At 48.9% G+C, this 17,583-nt stretch overlaps 1 protein-coding gene across 2 annotated transcripts in view; it reads right to left on the bottom strand.

Annotated features, from left to right (window-relative positions):
• Nucleotides 1-382: 382 nt before the first annotated feature.
• The window catches only part of BLK (BLK proto-oncogene, Src family tyrosine kinase), a 46,624-nt gene continuing 29,423 nt past the window's right edge, over nucleotides 383-17,583 (bottom strand). For both annotated transcript variants that reach the window (XM_088052537.1, XM_005528788.3), the window contains 8 exons: nucleotides 16,925-17,028; nucleotides 10,815-10,964; nucleotides 10,029-10,181; nucleotides 8,973-9,152; nucleotides 8,377-8,453; nucleotides 5,155-5,305; nucleotides 3,215-3,346; nucleotides 383-1,073 (listed from right to left, as the gene is read on the bottom strand). In XM_088052537.1, the coding sequence (XP_087908663.1) occupies nucleotides 865-1,073; nucleotides 3,215-3,346; nucleotides 5,155-5,305; nucleotides 8,377-8,453; nucleotides 8,973-9,152; nucleotides 10,029-10,181; nucleotides 10,815-10,964; nucleotides 16,925-17,028 (1,156 nt within the window). In that variant the 3' untranslated portion in view covers nucleotides 383-864. The remainder of the gene's footprint in view (nucleotides 1,074-3,214; nucleotides 3,347-5,154; nucleotides 5,306-8,376; nucleotides 8,454-8,972; nucleotides 9,153-10,028; nucleotides 10,182-10,814; nucleotides 10,965-16,924; nucleotides 17,029-17,583) is intronic.

The raw sequence follows: 17,583 nt of genomic DNA on the forward strand, positions 1-17,583 counted from the left end.
CAGGGAAATGTCATTTGAGCCCTCCCGGCGCTGGGTGCGGAGCGGGACCTGCCGGGCTCTTGCACCGCGAGCTTGCTCAGCCGAGCGAGGAAGGGTTTTATTTCCGAACTATTTTTTTTACATGAGTTTTTACTCCCCAAGAGCCGTCCAGATTGGCTGGGAAGGAGGGACATCTCGTGGCCACACCACGAACACCTCTCCTGCTCCTCGGGCATCCCCTCATTTCCTCCCCGGGTACCACCCCAGCATCATCCCCGGCCTCTCCCTCCTCCTCCTCCTCCTCCGGGTGGCCACGGGGAGGACAGGGGCTCGCTCACACCCTGTCGCCTCAATAAAGGAATGGGAAATCCTCGCATCCAGTTTTTTATTGCTGACTTGAGGCAGAGCGGGGGCACTACCTGGCAGGAGCTCTCCAGAGCTGGTGCGGCTCAAGGAGGTGCGGACGGGACACGCTCCCAGCGCCTCCCGTGGCCCGGAGCGGGTGGAGGATGGCCAGCAGGGCCATCAGAGCGGGGCAGAGGTTCCTCACCCCCAACAGCAGCACCCTGGCCACGGCCCCCTCTCCCCGGAGCTGCAGTTGCGGGGCTGAGAGGTTTTTCTCTATGCAGGTGGATCGCGAAGGAGTCTTCTGTCCTTCGTCCCGGAGGTGATGCCTGCCAGGTGGGTACAGCCCTCCGGGGCGCTCGGAGACAGCTGTGACATCTCTCAGCCGCCTCTTCAGTCTCTGCGACATCCACCGAGCCGGCAGCATCCTCCTCCCTCGTGTCCCTCCTCACTCCCCATCCCCACGCACGGCCGGGAGAAAGGGAAGCGCGCTGGTGGCGGTCCCGCAGCGCTGTCCCCGGGAGCTGGCGGGGCCGTGGCTCACTGCTGCGGCTCGGGCTCGTACTGCTTCTCCGTGGAGGTGTAGAAGTCTTCGAGCACCGACTGCAGGTACTCGAAGGTGGGGCGCTCCTCGGGGTTGCTGCGCCAGCACTTGAGGATGATGCTGTAGAGCTCGCCGGGACACGCCTCGGGGCAGGGCATGCGGTACCCCCGCTCCAGGTTGCGAATCACCTCGGGGTTGGTCATCCCTGGAGGGGAACACAGCCCAGCAGGAGTTATCCGGCAGCCAGAGGGGGAAGGTCAGCGCTGCCAGCAGCTCCCACCCGGGCAGGGCTGGAGGCGCTGCGGTGGTTCCTGTATCTGGGAATTGTCCCTTCCTCAGGGTCCTGCTTCCCCTCCGTCCCTCTGTCCGCTCCATGGTTCCCCTCTCTAGGTTTGGCTTTGCAGGGTAGAACAGAGGGAAGGAAAGCCAGCTTGAAGGACCTTTTGTGACAAGAGGGGCATTGAGGAGCTGGAGCATATCCAGGGCAGGGAACAGAGCTGGGGAAGGGGCTGGAGCACCAGGAGGGGCTGAGGGAGCTGGGAAAGGGGCTCAGCCTGGAGAAAAGGAGGCTCAGGGGGCCCTTCTGGCTCTGCACAACTCCCTGACAGGAGGGGACAGCCGGGGGGGTCGGGCTCTGCTCTCTGATAAGAGGAAATGGCCTCAAGTTGTACCAAGGGACATTTTGATCAGATATTAAAAACAATTCCTTGATGGGAAGGGCTGTCCAGCCCTGGCACAGCTGCCCAGGGCAGTGCTGGAGTCCCCGTCCCTGGAGGGATTTGCCAGATGTGTAAACGTGGCAGTTGGGGACATGGGGCAGTGGTGGCCTTGGCAGCGCTGGGTTAATCCAATTTAGGGGCCTTTTGCAACTTTAACAATTCTGTGATTCCAGGAGACAGCTGTGTGTGTCTGGGCACACTTCAGTGAGCACCTCGGGATGAGCCAGGAGCAACACGGGATCCTTGGAAGTGCCTGGACACTCATCCCGTATTCCCAGCACCCGGTACCTGGATAGGGGATCCTGTACCTGGATAGGGGATCCTGTACCTGGATAGGGGATCCTGCACCTGGATAGGGGATCCTGTACCTGGATAGGGGATCCTGTACCTGGATAGGGGATCCTGTACCTGGATAAGGGATCCTGTACCTGGATAGGGGATCCTGTACCTGGATAGGGGATCCTGTACCTGGATAGGGGATCCTGTACATGGATAAGGGATCCTGTACATGGATAGGGGATCCTGTACATGGATAGGGGATCCTGTACCTGGATAAGGGATCCTGTACATGGATAGGGGATCCTGTACCTGGATAAGGGATCCTGTACCTGGATAGGGGATCCTGTACATGGATAAGGGATCCTGTACATGGATAGGGGATCCTGTACCTGGATAGGGGATCCTGTACCTGGATAGGGAATCCTGTACATGGATAAGGGATCCTGTACCTGGATAGGGGATCCTGTACCTGGATAGGGAATCCTGTACATGGATAAGGGATCCTGTACATGGATAGGGGATCCTGTACCTGTTTAGGGGATCCTGTACCTGGATAGGGGATCCTGCACCTGGACAGGGGATTGTGCACCTGGATAAGGGATCCTGTACCTGGATAGGGGATCCTGTACCTGGATAAGGGATCCTGTACATGGATAGGGGATCCTGTACATGGATAGAGGATCCTGTACCTGTTTAGGGGATCCTGTACCTGTTTAGGGGATTGTGCACCTGGATAAGGGATCCTGTACCTGGATAAGGGATCCTGTACATGGATAGGGGATCCTGTACATGGATAGAGGATCCTGTACCTGTTTAGGGGATCCTGTACCTGTTTGGGGGATCCTGTACCTGGACAGGGGATTGTGCACCTGGATAAGGGATCCTGTACCTGGATAAGGGATCCTGTACCTGTTTAGGAGATCCTGTACCTGGATAGGGGATCCTGTACATGGATAGGGGATCCTGTACCTGGATAAGGGATCCTGTACCTGTTTAGGGGATCCTGTACCTGTTTAGGGGATTGTGCACCTGGATAAGGGATCCTGTACCTGGATAAGGGATCCTGTACCTGGATAGGGGATCCTGTACATGGATAGGGGTCCTACACCTGGATAAGGGATCCTATACCTGGATAGGGGATCCTGCACCTGGATAAGGGATCCTGTACCTGGACAGGGGATCCTGTACACGGATAGGGGATCCTGTACCTGTTTAGGGGATCCTGTACCTGGTTGGGGGATCCTGTACCTGGACAGGGGATTGTGCACCTGGATAAGGGATTCTGTACCTGGATAAGGGATCCTGTACCTGTTTAGGAGATCCTGTACCCATATAAGGGATCCCGTACCTGGATAAGGGATCCTGCCGTAGGTGATGATCTCTGTCAGGAGGATCCCAAATGACCACACGTCAGATTTGATGGTGAAAACCCCATAGTTAATGGCCTCTGGAGCTGTCCATTTGATAGGAAATTTGGCACCTGTCCCAGAGGAAACAAAGGGAAATAACTCCTGGAGCTAGAGCATCTCCCTCACCTCCCACAAGCAATTCCCCAAACTGATCCCTGGCTCCCTTGGGCTGTTGATTATGATTCTGTGGTTCTCCCTAGGAAAGGGGCTCCAGCCCTTTGATTATCTGCATGTCCTCCTCTGGACCTGCTCCATCCCAGAGCTGGATGGAATACTCAAAACCAATTTGGCAGATTTATTGTGGGACAACAACCGTAGGATTTTATTCTGTATAAAACTTCTTTGGCTTTCGCCAAGAAAAATTGGATCAGATGATCCTTGAGGTCTCCTTCCAACCTGGTACTGTGTGATTCTGTGGAATTACTTATCAGAAGGGGGCTGTTTTTAGAAGAAATGCATAAATATTACAGCAAATATAAATTCCCCAGTCCTTGAAGGTGCATAGTTTTATTAAAACCAAAATAAGCCCCATTTTATTTTGTCCATCATGTTCTTGCTTAACCCACTGTGGGTAGCAATGACCATAAGGTTGCAGTTTCAATTTAGCTAAGATAAAAAAAAATAACAAAGCAAAACCAAAAACAACCAACAGCAAAACCACCCTGATAAGTGGGAACTGATCATGTTACACTGCAGAGGAAACCACATTTTTATTTATACACGTCCTTGCAGGACTGGAAATCCAATGCAGGGTGTGAAATAAGTGCCTCAGTTGTTGCACATCACACTCTGAGTGACAAAATTGGGAAATGTAATCTATGAAGTGAGAATTGTTCAGAGCAGATAGAGGGTAGCTGTTATTCCAGAGCAAAGCTAGCTGGAAAAATTGCTGATGGAAACTGTTTTCCAGTGGAATAGAAGATCCTTTGGTTATTAACAGAATTATACTGATTTCATCAAAGCTCCTCTTAAGGATAAAACTGCCTTAAAAATTTGCAGCAAAATGGAAGTTCCCCTTGTGGCAGTTTCCAAATTACATTTGGGATCTTTTAATACCCTGAAATAGTTTTGCATGTTGAAATGGGCATTATTTGTAGCAAAAAGTATTCAGGGGACAGGAAATTGAAAAAAACTGTTTCTTATCTTATTTTAAAAAGCTCACAAAACCGATTAAATTTCCTTTCCTCAGAGAATTCTTTAAGGGGAATTCTATCTCATCCCAACTCTAGAAGAAAACAGATTTCCAAAGTCTGAAAATCTTCTGGTAGGGGCCACTTATGCCTGACTTAATTATTTTATTTCAGTCACTTCTGCTGCTTTCCCTGATGCTCTGTAGAGCCCATTTGCAATCTGAATGATTTATCTCAGAATCAGAGCTCAGTACAGGGATGATCTCAGAAGTCTTTTCCAAACTAAATGATTCCATGATTTATTGTTTGCTAAGTGGTCCCTCTGCTGTGGAAGGGACCTGATGTGGTTTGGTTTGTCTGGCACACCTGGAAGCTGCTGCTGGATCCAGATTTGTGGATTTCCAGCTCTGTTAATTCTTTCCCTGTGGATGGAACCCTGTGAAAACCTGGCCACAGGCAGCAGCTTTCATTAGCTGAGGTCAAATTTCCCCAGCAAACAACTAGAGAGCCAGCAGGACTCCCTCAAACAGAACAAAAAGAGCTTTTTTCTCATCTCCCTCTGCAGTTTTCAATTGATTTTATAGTCCCCAAGCGCTGCTGCCTCCCCCAGGACTGGATTTTTGGGTGTTTCTGTCTCTTGCCTGGTGCTGACAGCAGCCCCACGAGCTCTGGTGCCCTGTGCCTGATGCCAGCCCGGTGTCCTGGCATTCCTGGGGGCAGGAGAGCAGGAGGATGGGAAGAACACCCACCTTCCTGAGCCAGGTACTCGTTCTCGATGAGCCTGGCCAGGCCGAAATCAGCGATTTTGCAGCAGAGCGTCTCCGAGACCAGGATGTTGGCAGCCCTCAGGTCCCGGTGGATGAAGTTCATGCGCTCGATGTAGGCCATGCCCTCTGCCACCTGGGAGGGGAGGAAGAGCCCATCCTCATCATCACCTCCCCAGGGTATCTTTGCTGCTTCTCACCCTCCTTCACAAAGCACAGCATCTTTACGGGGTTGCTGCTATCTCTCCATGGATGTGCCTCCGTTCCCCATGGATGGATGGACAGACAGGTGGACCTGGTAAATAAATAGCTACTGCCCTTGTACAGGTGTAAATATTCATCTTTACCAGCCTGAGCAGCCAAGTGAAGCAGAGCAGAAGCACCACTCTGTTCTCTTCAGAAGGCACAGCCCTGAGCTGTGTCTGCAGCAAAAACCACATCACTGGATTCCCAGTTTCTGCCACAAGTCTCACCTCTCCAGTGGGGATTTTAGTCATGAATATTCCAGGTTAAAAATGTGAATAAAGATAAGGAAAAAACAAAACAAAACACAAAACCATCAAACTAGGAAATCATAGAATTATAGAATGGTTGGAAGGGACCTGAGGACCTTAAAGATCCTCTCATTCCAACCTCCTGCCATGGGCAGGGACAGCTCCCACTATCCCAGGCTGCTCCAAGCCCTGTCCAGCCTGGCCTTGGACACTTCCAGGGATCCAGGGGCAGTCACAGCTTCTCTGAGCACCCTGTGCCAGGGCCTCCCCACCCTCCCAGGGAAGAATTTATTCCTAAAATCTAGCTGAGGTACCTGGTGTGTGATGAGCCTCCATCAATGACAGCAGCAATATTTCATTGATGAGTGCTGGGGGTTGAAAGGGGAGATTGGTAGAAGACAGAAGCTGCCAGGTGGAGTCTCAGATTTGGATTTATTGGGAAGGTGAGTGGATGTGTGCAGCCCCTGCCACCTATACCCTATAGGGGTAGCACCTATTAAAGCTTTTAAGTGCCTGTGGGTGAGGGCAGAGCAGTTTTCCACTCCATGCAGATTCACATGAGCCTCAGAACTCACACGTGGTTTCAAACAGGATACTCACACGTACTTTCCAATGCTGCATTTCTAACCTGTGTCAACACCCCTCTAGTGCAAGGGCTGGTTTCTGCAGTGGAAAATGGAAGAATTGATGTAATTTCCTGTCCTGATGTTAATGAGATAGGAGCTGGTGCTCGGCCTGTTCCAGCCCAGAGTGTTTTCAAGCATTTGCCCTCAAGACTGACCACAGGATCGAGTGCCTCGGCCCAGACTGCTCTAATTTTAACTCCCATGGATGTCATCGGATCAAAAAATGCACTCGAGAGGGTTGGGCGCCTGTTGGGCTGCAATGTCACCCCAACACCACAGATAAACAGGTGGCAAAATAGGTCAGTAGACTGCCCTTTCCCCCTGCTGCTCCTCCCAGAGATACCCAGGGAATGTCTGAGTCCCTGCCCTGGGGAGGTGGTGCTGGGGCGGGAGAGGGAAGGATGGAAATTGTTCTTCCAACCCCTCAGGGATGGGTAAAATCCTTCCTACCCCATGCTGAGGGTGACTTCTGTGGGTGTTGCATGATTGGGGTGTGGGGGTTTGGTCTGTGTTCAATTATCCTGGTCCTGCTGTGGGGTGCAGTTTGTCCAGAGAAGCTGTGGCTGCCCCTGGATCCCTGGGGGTGTCCAAGGCCACATTGGACAGGGCTTGGAGCAACCTGGGATAGTGGAAGGTGTCCCTGTCCATGGCAGGGGGTGGAATGAGATGATTTTTCAGGTCCTTCCAACCCAACCCATTCCATGATTCCATAATTCTGTAACATTGACCAAAATCTTTGCTCTGAGTCACCCAGAGATTGCTTTGGCTTCAGCAATTTCCTCCTGCACAGAAATGCATCTTGCCAATTTCTAGGGAATGCTCCCACTAAACCCAAGGGCTCTGTGATATGGATTAACTGGGATCATTTTCCTTATCCTCAGGAATTTAACACAAACCACAGGCTATAATTTTCAAGAAGGGAATGAAACAATGAAGGATGGAGGGAGGGAAGTGGGGATTTCAAGAGAGGAGGGAAGGAAGGAAGTAATTAAGTTGAATACCCTGAACAGGAAGGGTGAATTTGTCCCCATAACGTCTCACAGACAACAGTGATGAAGTTGCAGATACGGAAAATTTATCAGTAGTGAAGAGGGAAGGAACAGAAAGAGGTTCCTCTGCACCCCTATTGACAGGTCAAAGTAAAAATTACAGAAGGTGGCACTTCTTCAAAGAATTAAAATCTTTTCATCCCGATTAAAGCAAGAAGGAAAGTCTTTCACTATCATAAAACATCTCCTCAAATATTAAGATTCTCCAGTTGTTAATCCATTAAAAAGTAACTCTACATAAGGGCTGGAACCAGCAACCTTTACATGTTGTTTCCTCAAATCCACTTTGACAAGAGAAGCTGAGTGATTTTGTGGATAAATCCCAGAACTTTATTCAGCCTGATGCTTCAGGGTTTTTTCCCCCAATATTTCCTAATTAGCCCAACTCTGCTCTGGATGAGCCAAATTCTGTCAACAGCTGGCTGGGACCAAAATGCAGTGATTTTGCCATTCTCATTCTTCATGTGGTTTCCCTAATTTTGCCCTATTTGTGTTTAGAGGCACTTCTGGACAAAAATGTTACAGTGCAGCTGCAACTATTAAGATTTGCAGGCTGGAGATGCTTAAAAGTTAAAAGTTTGTTTTCCTAAAGAACAATATTCCCAGATTTGAGAGTCAGGACATCCTTTATGCCTCATCATCAGAAGGGCAGAATTGCTTCATTGGGAGTCTCTTTGTTGAACTTTTTTTTTTTTTCTTCTTCTTTTTTGGTAAAAAGAAAAAAAACACTTTATTTCCTGCTGAGTAAGGGTGAAAAGCAAAATAAATAATATCAGTACAAAATAAACTCAACCACCCTCCCAAAAGCCCCAAACTCCAGATCTCTAGCCCTGCACTAAGCTATCAGAGGGCTGCCCTAAGGACAGAACTGATATGCACATGGACACGAGAGAGATGAGGAGAATCCCTAGGAGAACACACCAGGAGGAGCTGTTTTTCTCCTGGAAATCTTTGCTCTGACTGACTTCAGGCTTGCAGGAGTTCCACACTGAGGCAATAACAAATCTTGGATCCTTTATCCAGCTACTGTTCACTGACCTGAGCAGAGATATCAATGAGTTTGGGGAGACTCAGCTGGCTTCCTTCTTCTGTCTTCAGGAAATCCAGCAAACACCCTGCAGGAGAGAAGGGACTGCTGGAACTCTTCTGAATAATCTACAAATTTGTTTTCCCTGGTGCTTCTCTGAATACATGCAACAAATCTGCCTCCATCCTAAGGAAAATCTGAGGAACCAGAATGGGTGTCCACTGCAGCATCTTCCATTAGGAAAGCTCCCAAGCAGCCCAAATTCCCCTCTGTTTTTGCATGGATCTGTTGCAAACCGCTGGGCATTCATTGTTTAAACTTATCAACAAGAGGGGCAAAAGAAAGGACAATTTCACCATGAGGGGAGAACAAACTTCCAGTGAGAACAGTGGAGAGGAGAACTTTAAATACTCTTTAAATGGAGCATCACCATGATTTTTTCATCACCCAGAGAGTCTCTCTCTGTAGTAGAATCAAACTTTTGGGTCACTTTCTTGCACATTTGGTACCACCCCTCCTGCCCACCCTCATTCTGCAAGGGAGCATTGGCCAGATCACCCAACTGGTTCTGCAAAAGCCCAGCCAGGAGCTCCAGGAGGGTTTTTACCATTGGCCATGTACTCTGTCACGATGTAGATGGGCTGCTTGGTGACCACGGCATACAGCCGGACCAGCTTGTTGTGCTGCAGCTTCTTCATCAGGTTTGCCTCTGCCAGGAAGGCGTCAGGATCCATGCTGCCCTCCTTCATGGTCTTCACAGCCACCTTGATGTTGTTCTTGTAGTAGCCTGCAGAGAGATTGTGACGTTTGGGGGAATTTTGGGCTCTCTGCAGGCTCTGTGGGGTCGTGCAATAAGGAGAGGAAGAGCTCCTCTAGCAGAAAACCACAGGAACAGCTTGAATCCCTCATAAAGGAACACAAGGTAACTGTCAGTGCCAGCAGGTGTGAGAGGAGAAGGGACACTCGTGCCACAGCTCTCAGTCCATGAGGCTGCACCAGGGATCATCCCTGCCCTGAGCCCATCCTCACACCACCCTCCCAGACCCATTCTGGGTGAAACCCCTGGGGCCTCCCACCAGCTGGGCTCTCAAATCATCCAAATGCCATCCAAAAAGGCAGGACTGTGCAGACAGCACATGAACTCAGCCCAGCCCTGTCCACAATCTCAATTTCCAAGGCAGACAGCAACCACAAAGAGAGTGGCAAAGGAAGCTGAGCTCCCCCATCTTCCTCTCCTGCTGATTAGCAGAAGGCAGGAAGGCATCAGGGATGGAAATCTGGGGTAAAAAGTGGAACAGGGAGGCAGAAAAAGTGGGAAAATGTCACCCAGGTACCCTACTGGGTGTGACTTAGGATCACTGGCATCACTACAGTTGTGCCCAGGATTCCCAGGAAGAATGAGTGCATATCCCAGGAGAAGAGTAAATAGTGACTTCAACACACATCCCCTGTGAAGCCCTTGCTCAGCCACTGATCTGTGCAAACATGAGCTGCCCAGTCCTTCCCAGCAATTCTGCAGCTACTCCTGTGAGTGTACCCATAAATATGTGTTTGTCCTCAAGAATCCCCACCCCCAGGATAGCCTTGCCTTAGAGAAATAAAAGAGCTTTCCATTTTCTCTCCTTAAGCCTTTTTTTCCTGGAATGGAGGGGATTCCACTTACCCATCCACACTTCCCCAAACTGCCCGCTGCCCAGCTTCTTCACAAGCTTCAGGGCCTCCCGAGGGATCTCCCACTCATCCTGGGCCCAGGGTCTCTGGGGAACCAGGGATGTGCAGGGAGCTGTGAGGCGCTGGCACAGCCCATCCCCTTTCTCTGGATGAGGACAAAGCACAGGAGAGTTCAGTGGGATGGCAGAGGAAACCTCCTTCTCCATCCATGAATGCCAGGAAAAATCAACCTGTGGAAACCTCCACAACCTCACAGGGAAGTGGTGGAGTTCCCAGCCCTCCAGGGATTTAAAAACTGTGTGGATGTGGCAGGTGGGGACATGGGTTAGGGGTGGTCTTGGCAGTCCAGGGGGGAACAGCTGGATTCAGTGCTCTTAGGGGGCTTTTCCAACATTTATACTTCTATGATTTCATGAAAAGTTTCAGCCACGGGGATCAAGGCACACAGAATGGTCCCAGTCAAAGGGAAAAGCTCAAAGGAGCCATAGAGGAGCAAATTATCCTGCCCAGTTATTCCAAACCCTGCTCCCCATGCATCCCTCCTGCATATCCTGACAGCATTCACCTCTTTCCTTTCCTGATAGGAGTTTGGAAACTCCCTGACTTTAGGGCTGGGGACAGAGCTCCCCCTTGCAATTCCCTGGGATGGAAACCAGGGTTCTGGTTGTAGGATCACACCTGGCCCATGAGAGCAGCTGTGGTGTCTCCCAAGCCCATCCTCCCTCTGTCCCTGCTCTCTTCCAGGACACAGATCCATGAGGGAAGGCAAACAACTCACGGCTGTAATGATGGATGAGCTCTGGCAGGCTGGAGAAAGTCATCCTGGGGGAGATGTAGTACCCCCCCCCATCCAGGGAGCGGATCCTGTAGTGTTTGATGATGTCCCCGTGAGCAGAGTCGTTGTCTCTCACAGACAGGGAGTAGGCATCTGGAGAAGGACAGAAGGAGCTGTGAGGACAAACTGCCCCCCAGTCAGGGCCCAGCTGAATGTTCCCTTGGCTGCCCTGGCTTTCCAAACCAGCCCTGGCTGATGCCTTTCCAGGGCAAGTCCCCCAGAATTCACAGCTGCACCACACTTCCCTCTCTTCGAGGCCAGGGGACAGGATAAAAGTTCATCAGAGCTTAACTGGTCCTGTGCAGGCTTGCTGGAGTAACAGCTGCCTGTGCCGTGGCCAACAGCCCCATGGAAGCACTGTGGGGACCAGCAGCACCTCTCCAGGCAGAGCAATCAGATGCTCCCTAGGTCAGGATGATTTTTTTCACAGCTCCATATTCCCATCTGAGCTCTGCCAAACTCAGCATGGTGAATCTGAATGGTTTGGGTTGGAAAGGACCTTAAATTTCATCCAGTCCCACCCCCTGCCATAGGCAGAGATGCTTTCCACTATCCCAGGTTGCTCCAAGCCCCATCCAGCCTGGCCTTGGACACTTCCAGGGATCCAAGGGCAGCCACAGCTTCTCTGGGCACCCTGTGCCAGGGCCTCCCCACCCTCACAGCCAAGAATTTCTTCCTAACATCAAATCTAAAACAACCCTCTATCAATTTAAAGCCATTTAAAGCCATTCTTCTCTGGATTAAACATTATTAAACCTTGTGCCAAGGTCAGTGGTTCAACCTGGGGGGTGCAGAAGGTGGGTTCAGGTGAATTGTTTTGTTCAGCCACAAACTTGTGACTGTGGCCAAGTCAGATCTAGAGATTCCCATCTGGAATCTTGTCCCTTTTGGGCTTCCAGGCAACTGCTCAGCCATCCACCACTCCAACCTGCTGTTCCCTCCGTGAGAATCTAAAGCTCCAAAGAGGTTGGGTTTTTAGTGCACAAAAGCATCACTAGGTGTTGCTGCAGAGCAGAACTTCCAGCCTGAGTCAGTGTGATTCAATTTAGCTTAGCAGTGGGGATTTTTCCCTTTTGTCTGGGTCATATTTCTGGAGTGAGTCGTTACAAGCCCGCTTGGCTGTTCTGATATGTCACCTGGGCTGACAAACTGCCCATTTTTGATGTTTTTTAATGAAAAGGCAAGGCTATACATGTTTAAAAGTGTGTGTCTGTTCATGCACGACCATAAAAAGAAGCAGGGCCATCCACAACAACTCTGAAACCCAAATCCTGCACGTGAGGGAAAAATTTATTAACATAAAAATCCTCACTGGCTGGTGTTCCTCCATCCCAGAACCAGCAGTTTTCCTTACACTGTGCCTGAAAACCATTTGCACTTATAAAAAGCAGCAAAAAAACCCCTCACCTCCATGGATAATTGCTCTGTTGGAGTGATCATAAATCTTTACAAGCAGAATTTGGAAGAGCCTAAAGTTATTTCCAAGTGCCAGTAATCATTTTGAGGGGACTCCCTCCCTGCAGAGACCAGATCTAGCAGTGTAAAATTCATGGAAAAACCTGGTGGCTTAAATGCAGAGCCAGGGAACCTCAAATTTGATGTGGTGGTCTTCTCAGCAGAGGAAGCTCTTCTGACTCTCTTTCCTTCACCATGAATATCAGGCAGGAGACAAATCGAGAAGCCCTTTTGATTTGATCAGTCCTGGAGCGGAACAACTGAGAAACAGCCCTGGGACATCTTCAATGGGGCAATGAAGCCTCGAGGGAAAGGCAAAGAAATGGCTCTGCTGGCTCCTCTGTGGCACCCATGTGGCCCTAAGTTGCAAAATAATGATGATAAACATCAAGCCCAAAGGCTGGACTCGGTAATCTTAAGAGATCTTTTTCAACCTTAATGATTCTGTGAGTCTGTGAGGAAGAATATGACAATGATGACAACATTATATTATTATTATTATTATTATTATTATTATTATTATTATTATTATTATTATTATTATTATTATTATTATTATTATTATTATTATATTAATTACTATTGTTATTACTACAATTACTATTAATTACTATTATTATTACAATTACTATTACTATTGCTATTACTATTACTGTTACTGTTACTATTATTATTACTATTATTAACTTCCATTATTGCTGTTGAGGGTGATGATGTTGTTTTAATTTCAATGAGACAGAAATACTGCCCAGGCCAGGCTGCAGCCCAGGAGCTTTGGGCTCACGTGGCACAAGACTGAGAGGGTTCTTGGTGTGCCTGGGACCCTCTTAGGGTTTGTGTGGGATTTTTACAGGGCCAGGCCTGCTCAAGGAAGGAGCCAAACGTGGTGTGGAGGCAGCTGCACTGAGGCCAAACAATCCTGCAGAAGGAAATCCAGGAATTGATGACAAACACATCTGTAAGGGGGTGTCTGAGGGCTGAGAGTCAGCAGGGAACAGGAGACCTGCCCTGGCTGCCAGTGTGGTTGCACCCTAAATATTTTGCTCCCACAGGATCTCCTTTCCAGGCCCCACCAACCCTTTAAACTCTCCTGCACCTTTCAAACAGAGACAGGGACAATCTCAGCTGCCAGGGCTAATTCTTACCCTGTCATTAAGCTAATGAGTGGATCTCAGCCCCAGTCACAGTTTAATTTGTTGCGGGGAGCGTGGTGTAGCTTCCCTGTCACTGTCCACGGCCAGTTCCCTTGGGAGCTGCTGTGCAGAGGCAATGCACTAAAGCTGGAAAGATTCACTTCTTCCTTCACAGAATCACAGAATGGCTTGGGTTGGAAGGATCCTTAAAATTCATCTTGTTCCACCTCCTGCCATGGATAGAGACACCTTCCACTACACCAGGCTGCTCCATGCCCCATCTAACCTGGTCCCTGCTCCCAGCGACAGCAGAAAGTGAAAATCGTTGACTCCTGATTCCCTCTGATGATATGCAGGAGAGACAAAAGGAGTCCTTGCTCCTCAGCCACAAGGGATATTCACCTGTTCTGCAGTCCTGCACCACATCCTGGCACAGATCTGGGCTGGTAGAGTCGAGAGTACAAAATTCATGGAACAATTTCTGCATCAAAAGGTTGACCAGCCCTGGCACAGCTTCCCAGGGCAGTGATGGAGTCCCCATCCCTGGAAAGGTTTAAAAGCCACATAGGTGTGGCACCTGGGGACCTGGTTTAGTCCATTTCCTGCTCCTCCAGCTCTCAGCAGCCCCTTAAATCCTTCCCAAGGGGAAGCGCAGGAGCTCAGCTGGGTGCAGAGGCTGGGCTCAGTGAGGTCCCTCCTGCCAGGAGCAGAGACACAGGAATCCTGCTGGGAGCCAGGAGCCCTTGGCTCTGCACAGCTGGGGGAATGTGATCCTGCAGCTTTGGGAATGATTGTTACTTCAGGGGGACTTTGTTTATTTGCAGCAGCCTCAGCAAGGACAGTGCTCCGCCGATGATTTCACTGCCGGCCCGCTTCCCACACTGTCCCAGCTTCCCAGGGGGCTGGATGTGCCTTTCATGGACTCTGACAAGTGTTGACTCTGAAGATTTGCAGAGTTTCTGCATCTCAAACCACGAGGAAAACAAGACTCTGCTTAGGATGGGCAGGGCATTAGTGCTGCCCCAGTCAGGGTGCAGAACCCATCCTGCCCCGTGCCTGAGACATCCCAGTATGAGACAGCCACCTCCCAGTTTAGGTCACTAATGGGATTTAGCTCAGCCCAGTGCTTGTCCCTGAAGGTCCAGTTTTGCTGGTGATGTGCCAAGTGAATGAAAACAGAAAAACTGTGGGGCTACAAGGCTAGGGTTAATTCCATGGTAAATTGAATCTATTGCTCTGGATATCTCTTGGTGGGGCACAGAGTGCTTTATGTCAGGGAATTCAGCTCCATGGCACATTTGGAGATGCCTGGCTTTGTCTTTTCCCTTCCTCTTTAGGGAGGAGGAAGCTGTTGCTAAGATGGATCAAATGTGATCATTCAGGCAGCCCAAAGCACAGGGTGCTCAGGTAGCAGCTGGACACACAGGATGATTGAGGTGTTTGAAGCAACAACACCCACGTTTTATCCTAAATATCAGAAAAGGCACAGGGCAGAGACACATCTGAGCATCTGGAAATCACATGGGGATTCCATGAAGGGGAACCCAAATCTGCTAATGCAGAATATCACACACCTCATTCTTCCTGACAGCAGAGACAGGGCATCAAGGATCCAGCGATTTCTCCTTGCATTTCAGGACTCCACCACCTGTGCTCGAGCCCTGTGTGACCAAGACCCACCCACACTCCATAAAATTGCAGAAGTTGGGGAAAATTGTAGGGAAAGGTCTGATCCCATGCATGTGTGGCACCTAGACATGCCACAGAGACCAGGATCATGTGTGGGCAGAGCTTCAGACACAGCACACGAGTGTTTGCTTTGTGTTGCTCCCCAAATACCCCAGCAAACAAAGGGAGAGTGGGAGTGGGATAAACAGAAGAGCAGCACGTGGTGATAAATCCAAGCCTGATCATTGCAAAAGCACCACAAAGGTAGCAGGGAAACTGAGATACAGCAGAAAAAGTGACTTATAAAGTGAAATGCTTCAAAATAAATATCTTAATTGTTTCCTGAACTGAACAATCCCTAAAAATTCTGAAAGCTGCAAATCCTTATGGACAGCAGCTCTCCTGCTTGGCATCAGCTCAGCAGGGACGTGTGGAGGTGAGCCCAGGCACGGGGCAGAGGGGGAAATTCAAAGCAGGATGCTAGAGTGTGACACAGCACCACATCCCTGGCAGCTGAGGGAGACAGAGACTGGATGAGATTCCAGCTGCTGCATCCAGACCCTGGCACTATTTAATTTTCTGGAGGAAAGTGGTGGAAGGAACACCTCCATGGTGGAATGAACAGATGCTGCCTTGGAGACCTCCCTTGTGAACAGGAGGAAAAAAGAGACAAGAAAGGCAGAAGGAGACTCTACCATAGAGCCTTTTGTAGGATGGAGGAACCAGAATGTTCCCTCTCTGACTGTTTGGGCCTTTGGAAGTATTTGGGAAACAAGTCAAAAAGAAGGTTCCATAGGATTTCAGACGGATGCTCCAGCTCTCCACTGAACAAGTCACAGCCGGACACTGTGATCTTAGCGGTTTTCCAACCTAAACAACTTCTTGATTCTGTTGGGAAGACACAAAGCACCTTTTCTTAAGGAAAAAGTCCTGCATCCATTTGAAGGGAAAGGAACCTAAAGAAGCAAGACTGAAACACTTTCCTGAAGTACTCCATGGATCTGGTTCAGAGCAGAACCACGGGACCACCACGATCATCAGTTCCTCTGTGCTGTCAGCACACATGATGGCCCAGAGGGAGCAAAGAGAAAAAAAGTAGGAAAGAAACAATATGAAATTCCCATGGGACAACCTAAACTGATTTCCAGACTCTATGAATTAATAGCACTGAGCAAAGGAATTGAATTACATGGTTATATATTATGTTTAATAATGATTTATATATTATGTTTAATAATGATATCCACTGCCCAAGAGGAGTGGGTGCAATGCTCTGGCCTTTCCATCTTCACTGGATCACTTTTTCAAAAGTCAGATGTGTTCATATGGAAAGAAAATGGATGAGATCCATCTATCCTGCTCCAGTCAGTCTCCTTCCAAGAGTTCTGGCTTGTATGAATTCCCCTTGCTATAGGGTACCAGGAAAAACATGTTTCCCCTGGGAAAATGACATATTTTCCAAAAAATTCTTCAAGTTTGTGTTGCAAACAGAAGAAATACTCCTTCAGGAGTGTAGAGAAATATATTTAAAAAAAAAAAAAAAAAAGAAAAGAGAGAGGGAAGAAAAGGAAAAGAAAACCTCTGAACTATTTTGGAAAACCTGCTTATTTGTGTTCCTGTGTCTCTGCCATGAACTCTGATGGAAGAACCACTCTCACCACAGCCAGAACTGCAAGTCTCAGTGGCATCATGAGCAAATCTTTGCCCTCCAAACCCTCAGCTCACTCCTAGAGCCCTGCTGAAGGTTTTCCAAGTCTGGACAATGACGAGGAGTTACCTTTGCTCCACGGGTCTCACCTTTGGTGGTTTCACTCTCCCGGACGAGGAAAGAGCCAACTTTGTTCCCAGAAGACAACAGCAGCCGTTCAGCATCTTTTCTGCTCAGAGTTCTAAAATACCACCTGGGAGACAGAAAAAGCAAAATCATGGCTTGAAAAGGAAAAACTCTAAAGAAAAAGGAAATTCTTCAACTTAGTTCTTTCTTTTTTTTATTATTACACTGTGAAACTGAGGGTTGTTTTTATCATCAAGTAGTTTTGTATCTGCTGGAAAGTAATAGATTGTTTTGGGTAGATTAACACCAGATTTGGGTCACTTTGGGCTTGTTTCACAGCCTGGAAATTCAGACAGTGTGGGGAGTAGATGGGATGTGCTGGATCCCATACACAGAAGTTCAGGCTTTGGATACAAAGAGCTTTTATGTCTCAGCCACCTTTCTGTGAGCTGCTAAATATTTGCTGAACTCAGTGGTGGTTGGGTCTCTCCAAGAAGAGATTGCAGGCAGGACTGATCATTTAGAGCTGAATTCCATAGAGGAAGATAACTCATGGAAAAAAAAAATCCCCTTCTGTTAGTATTATAGGCAAAATAAACTCTTTTGGCTCCAGCCTTTCATTCGATCTTCCTTGCAGGGAGGCTGCACCTGGGCTCATTTTAAAAGCAGCACTTTTAAAATG

This window comes from Pseudopodoces humilis, chromosome 3 (genome assembly GCF_049639895.1).
Source record: "Pseudopodoces humilis isolate 2021_Gansu_Grassland_sample_001 chromosome 3, ASM4963989v1, whole genome shotgun sequence".
In the NCBI taxonomy this organism is placed as follows: Eukaryota; Metazoa; Chordata; class Aves; order Passeriformes; family Paridae; genus Pseudopodoces; species Pseudopodoces humilis.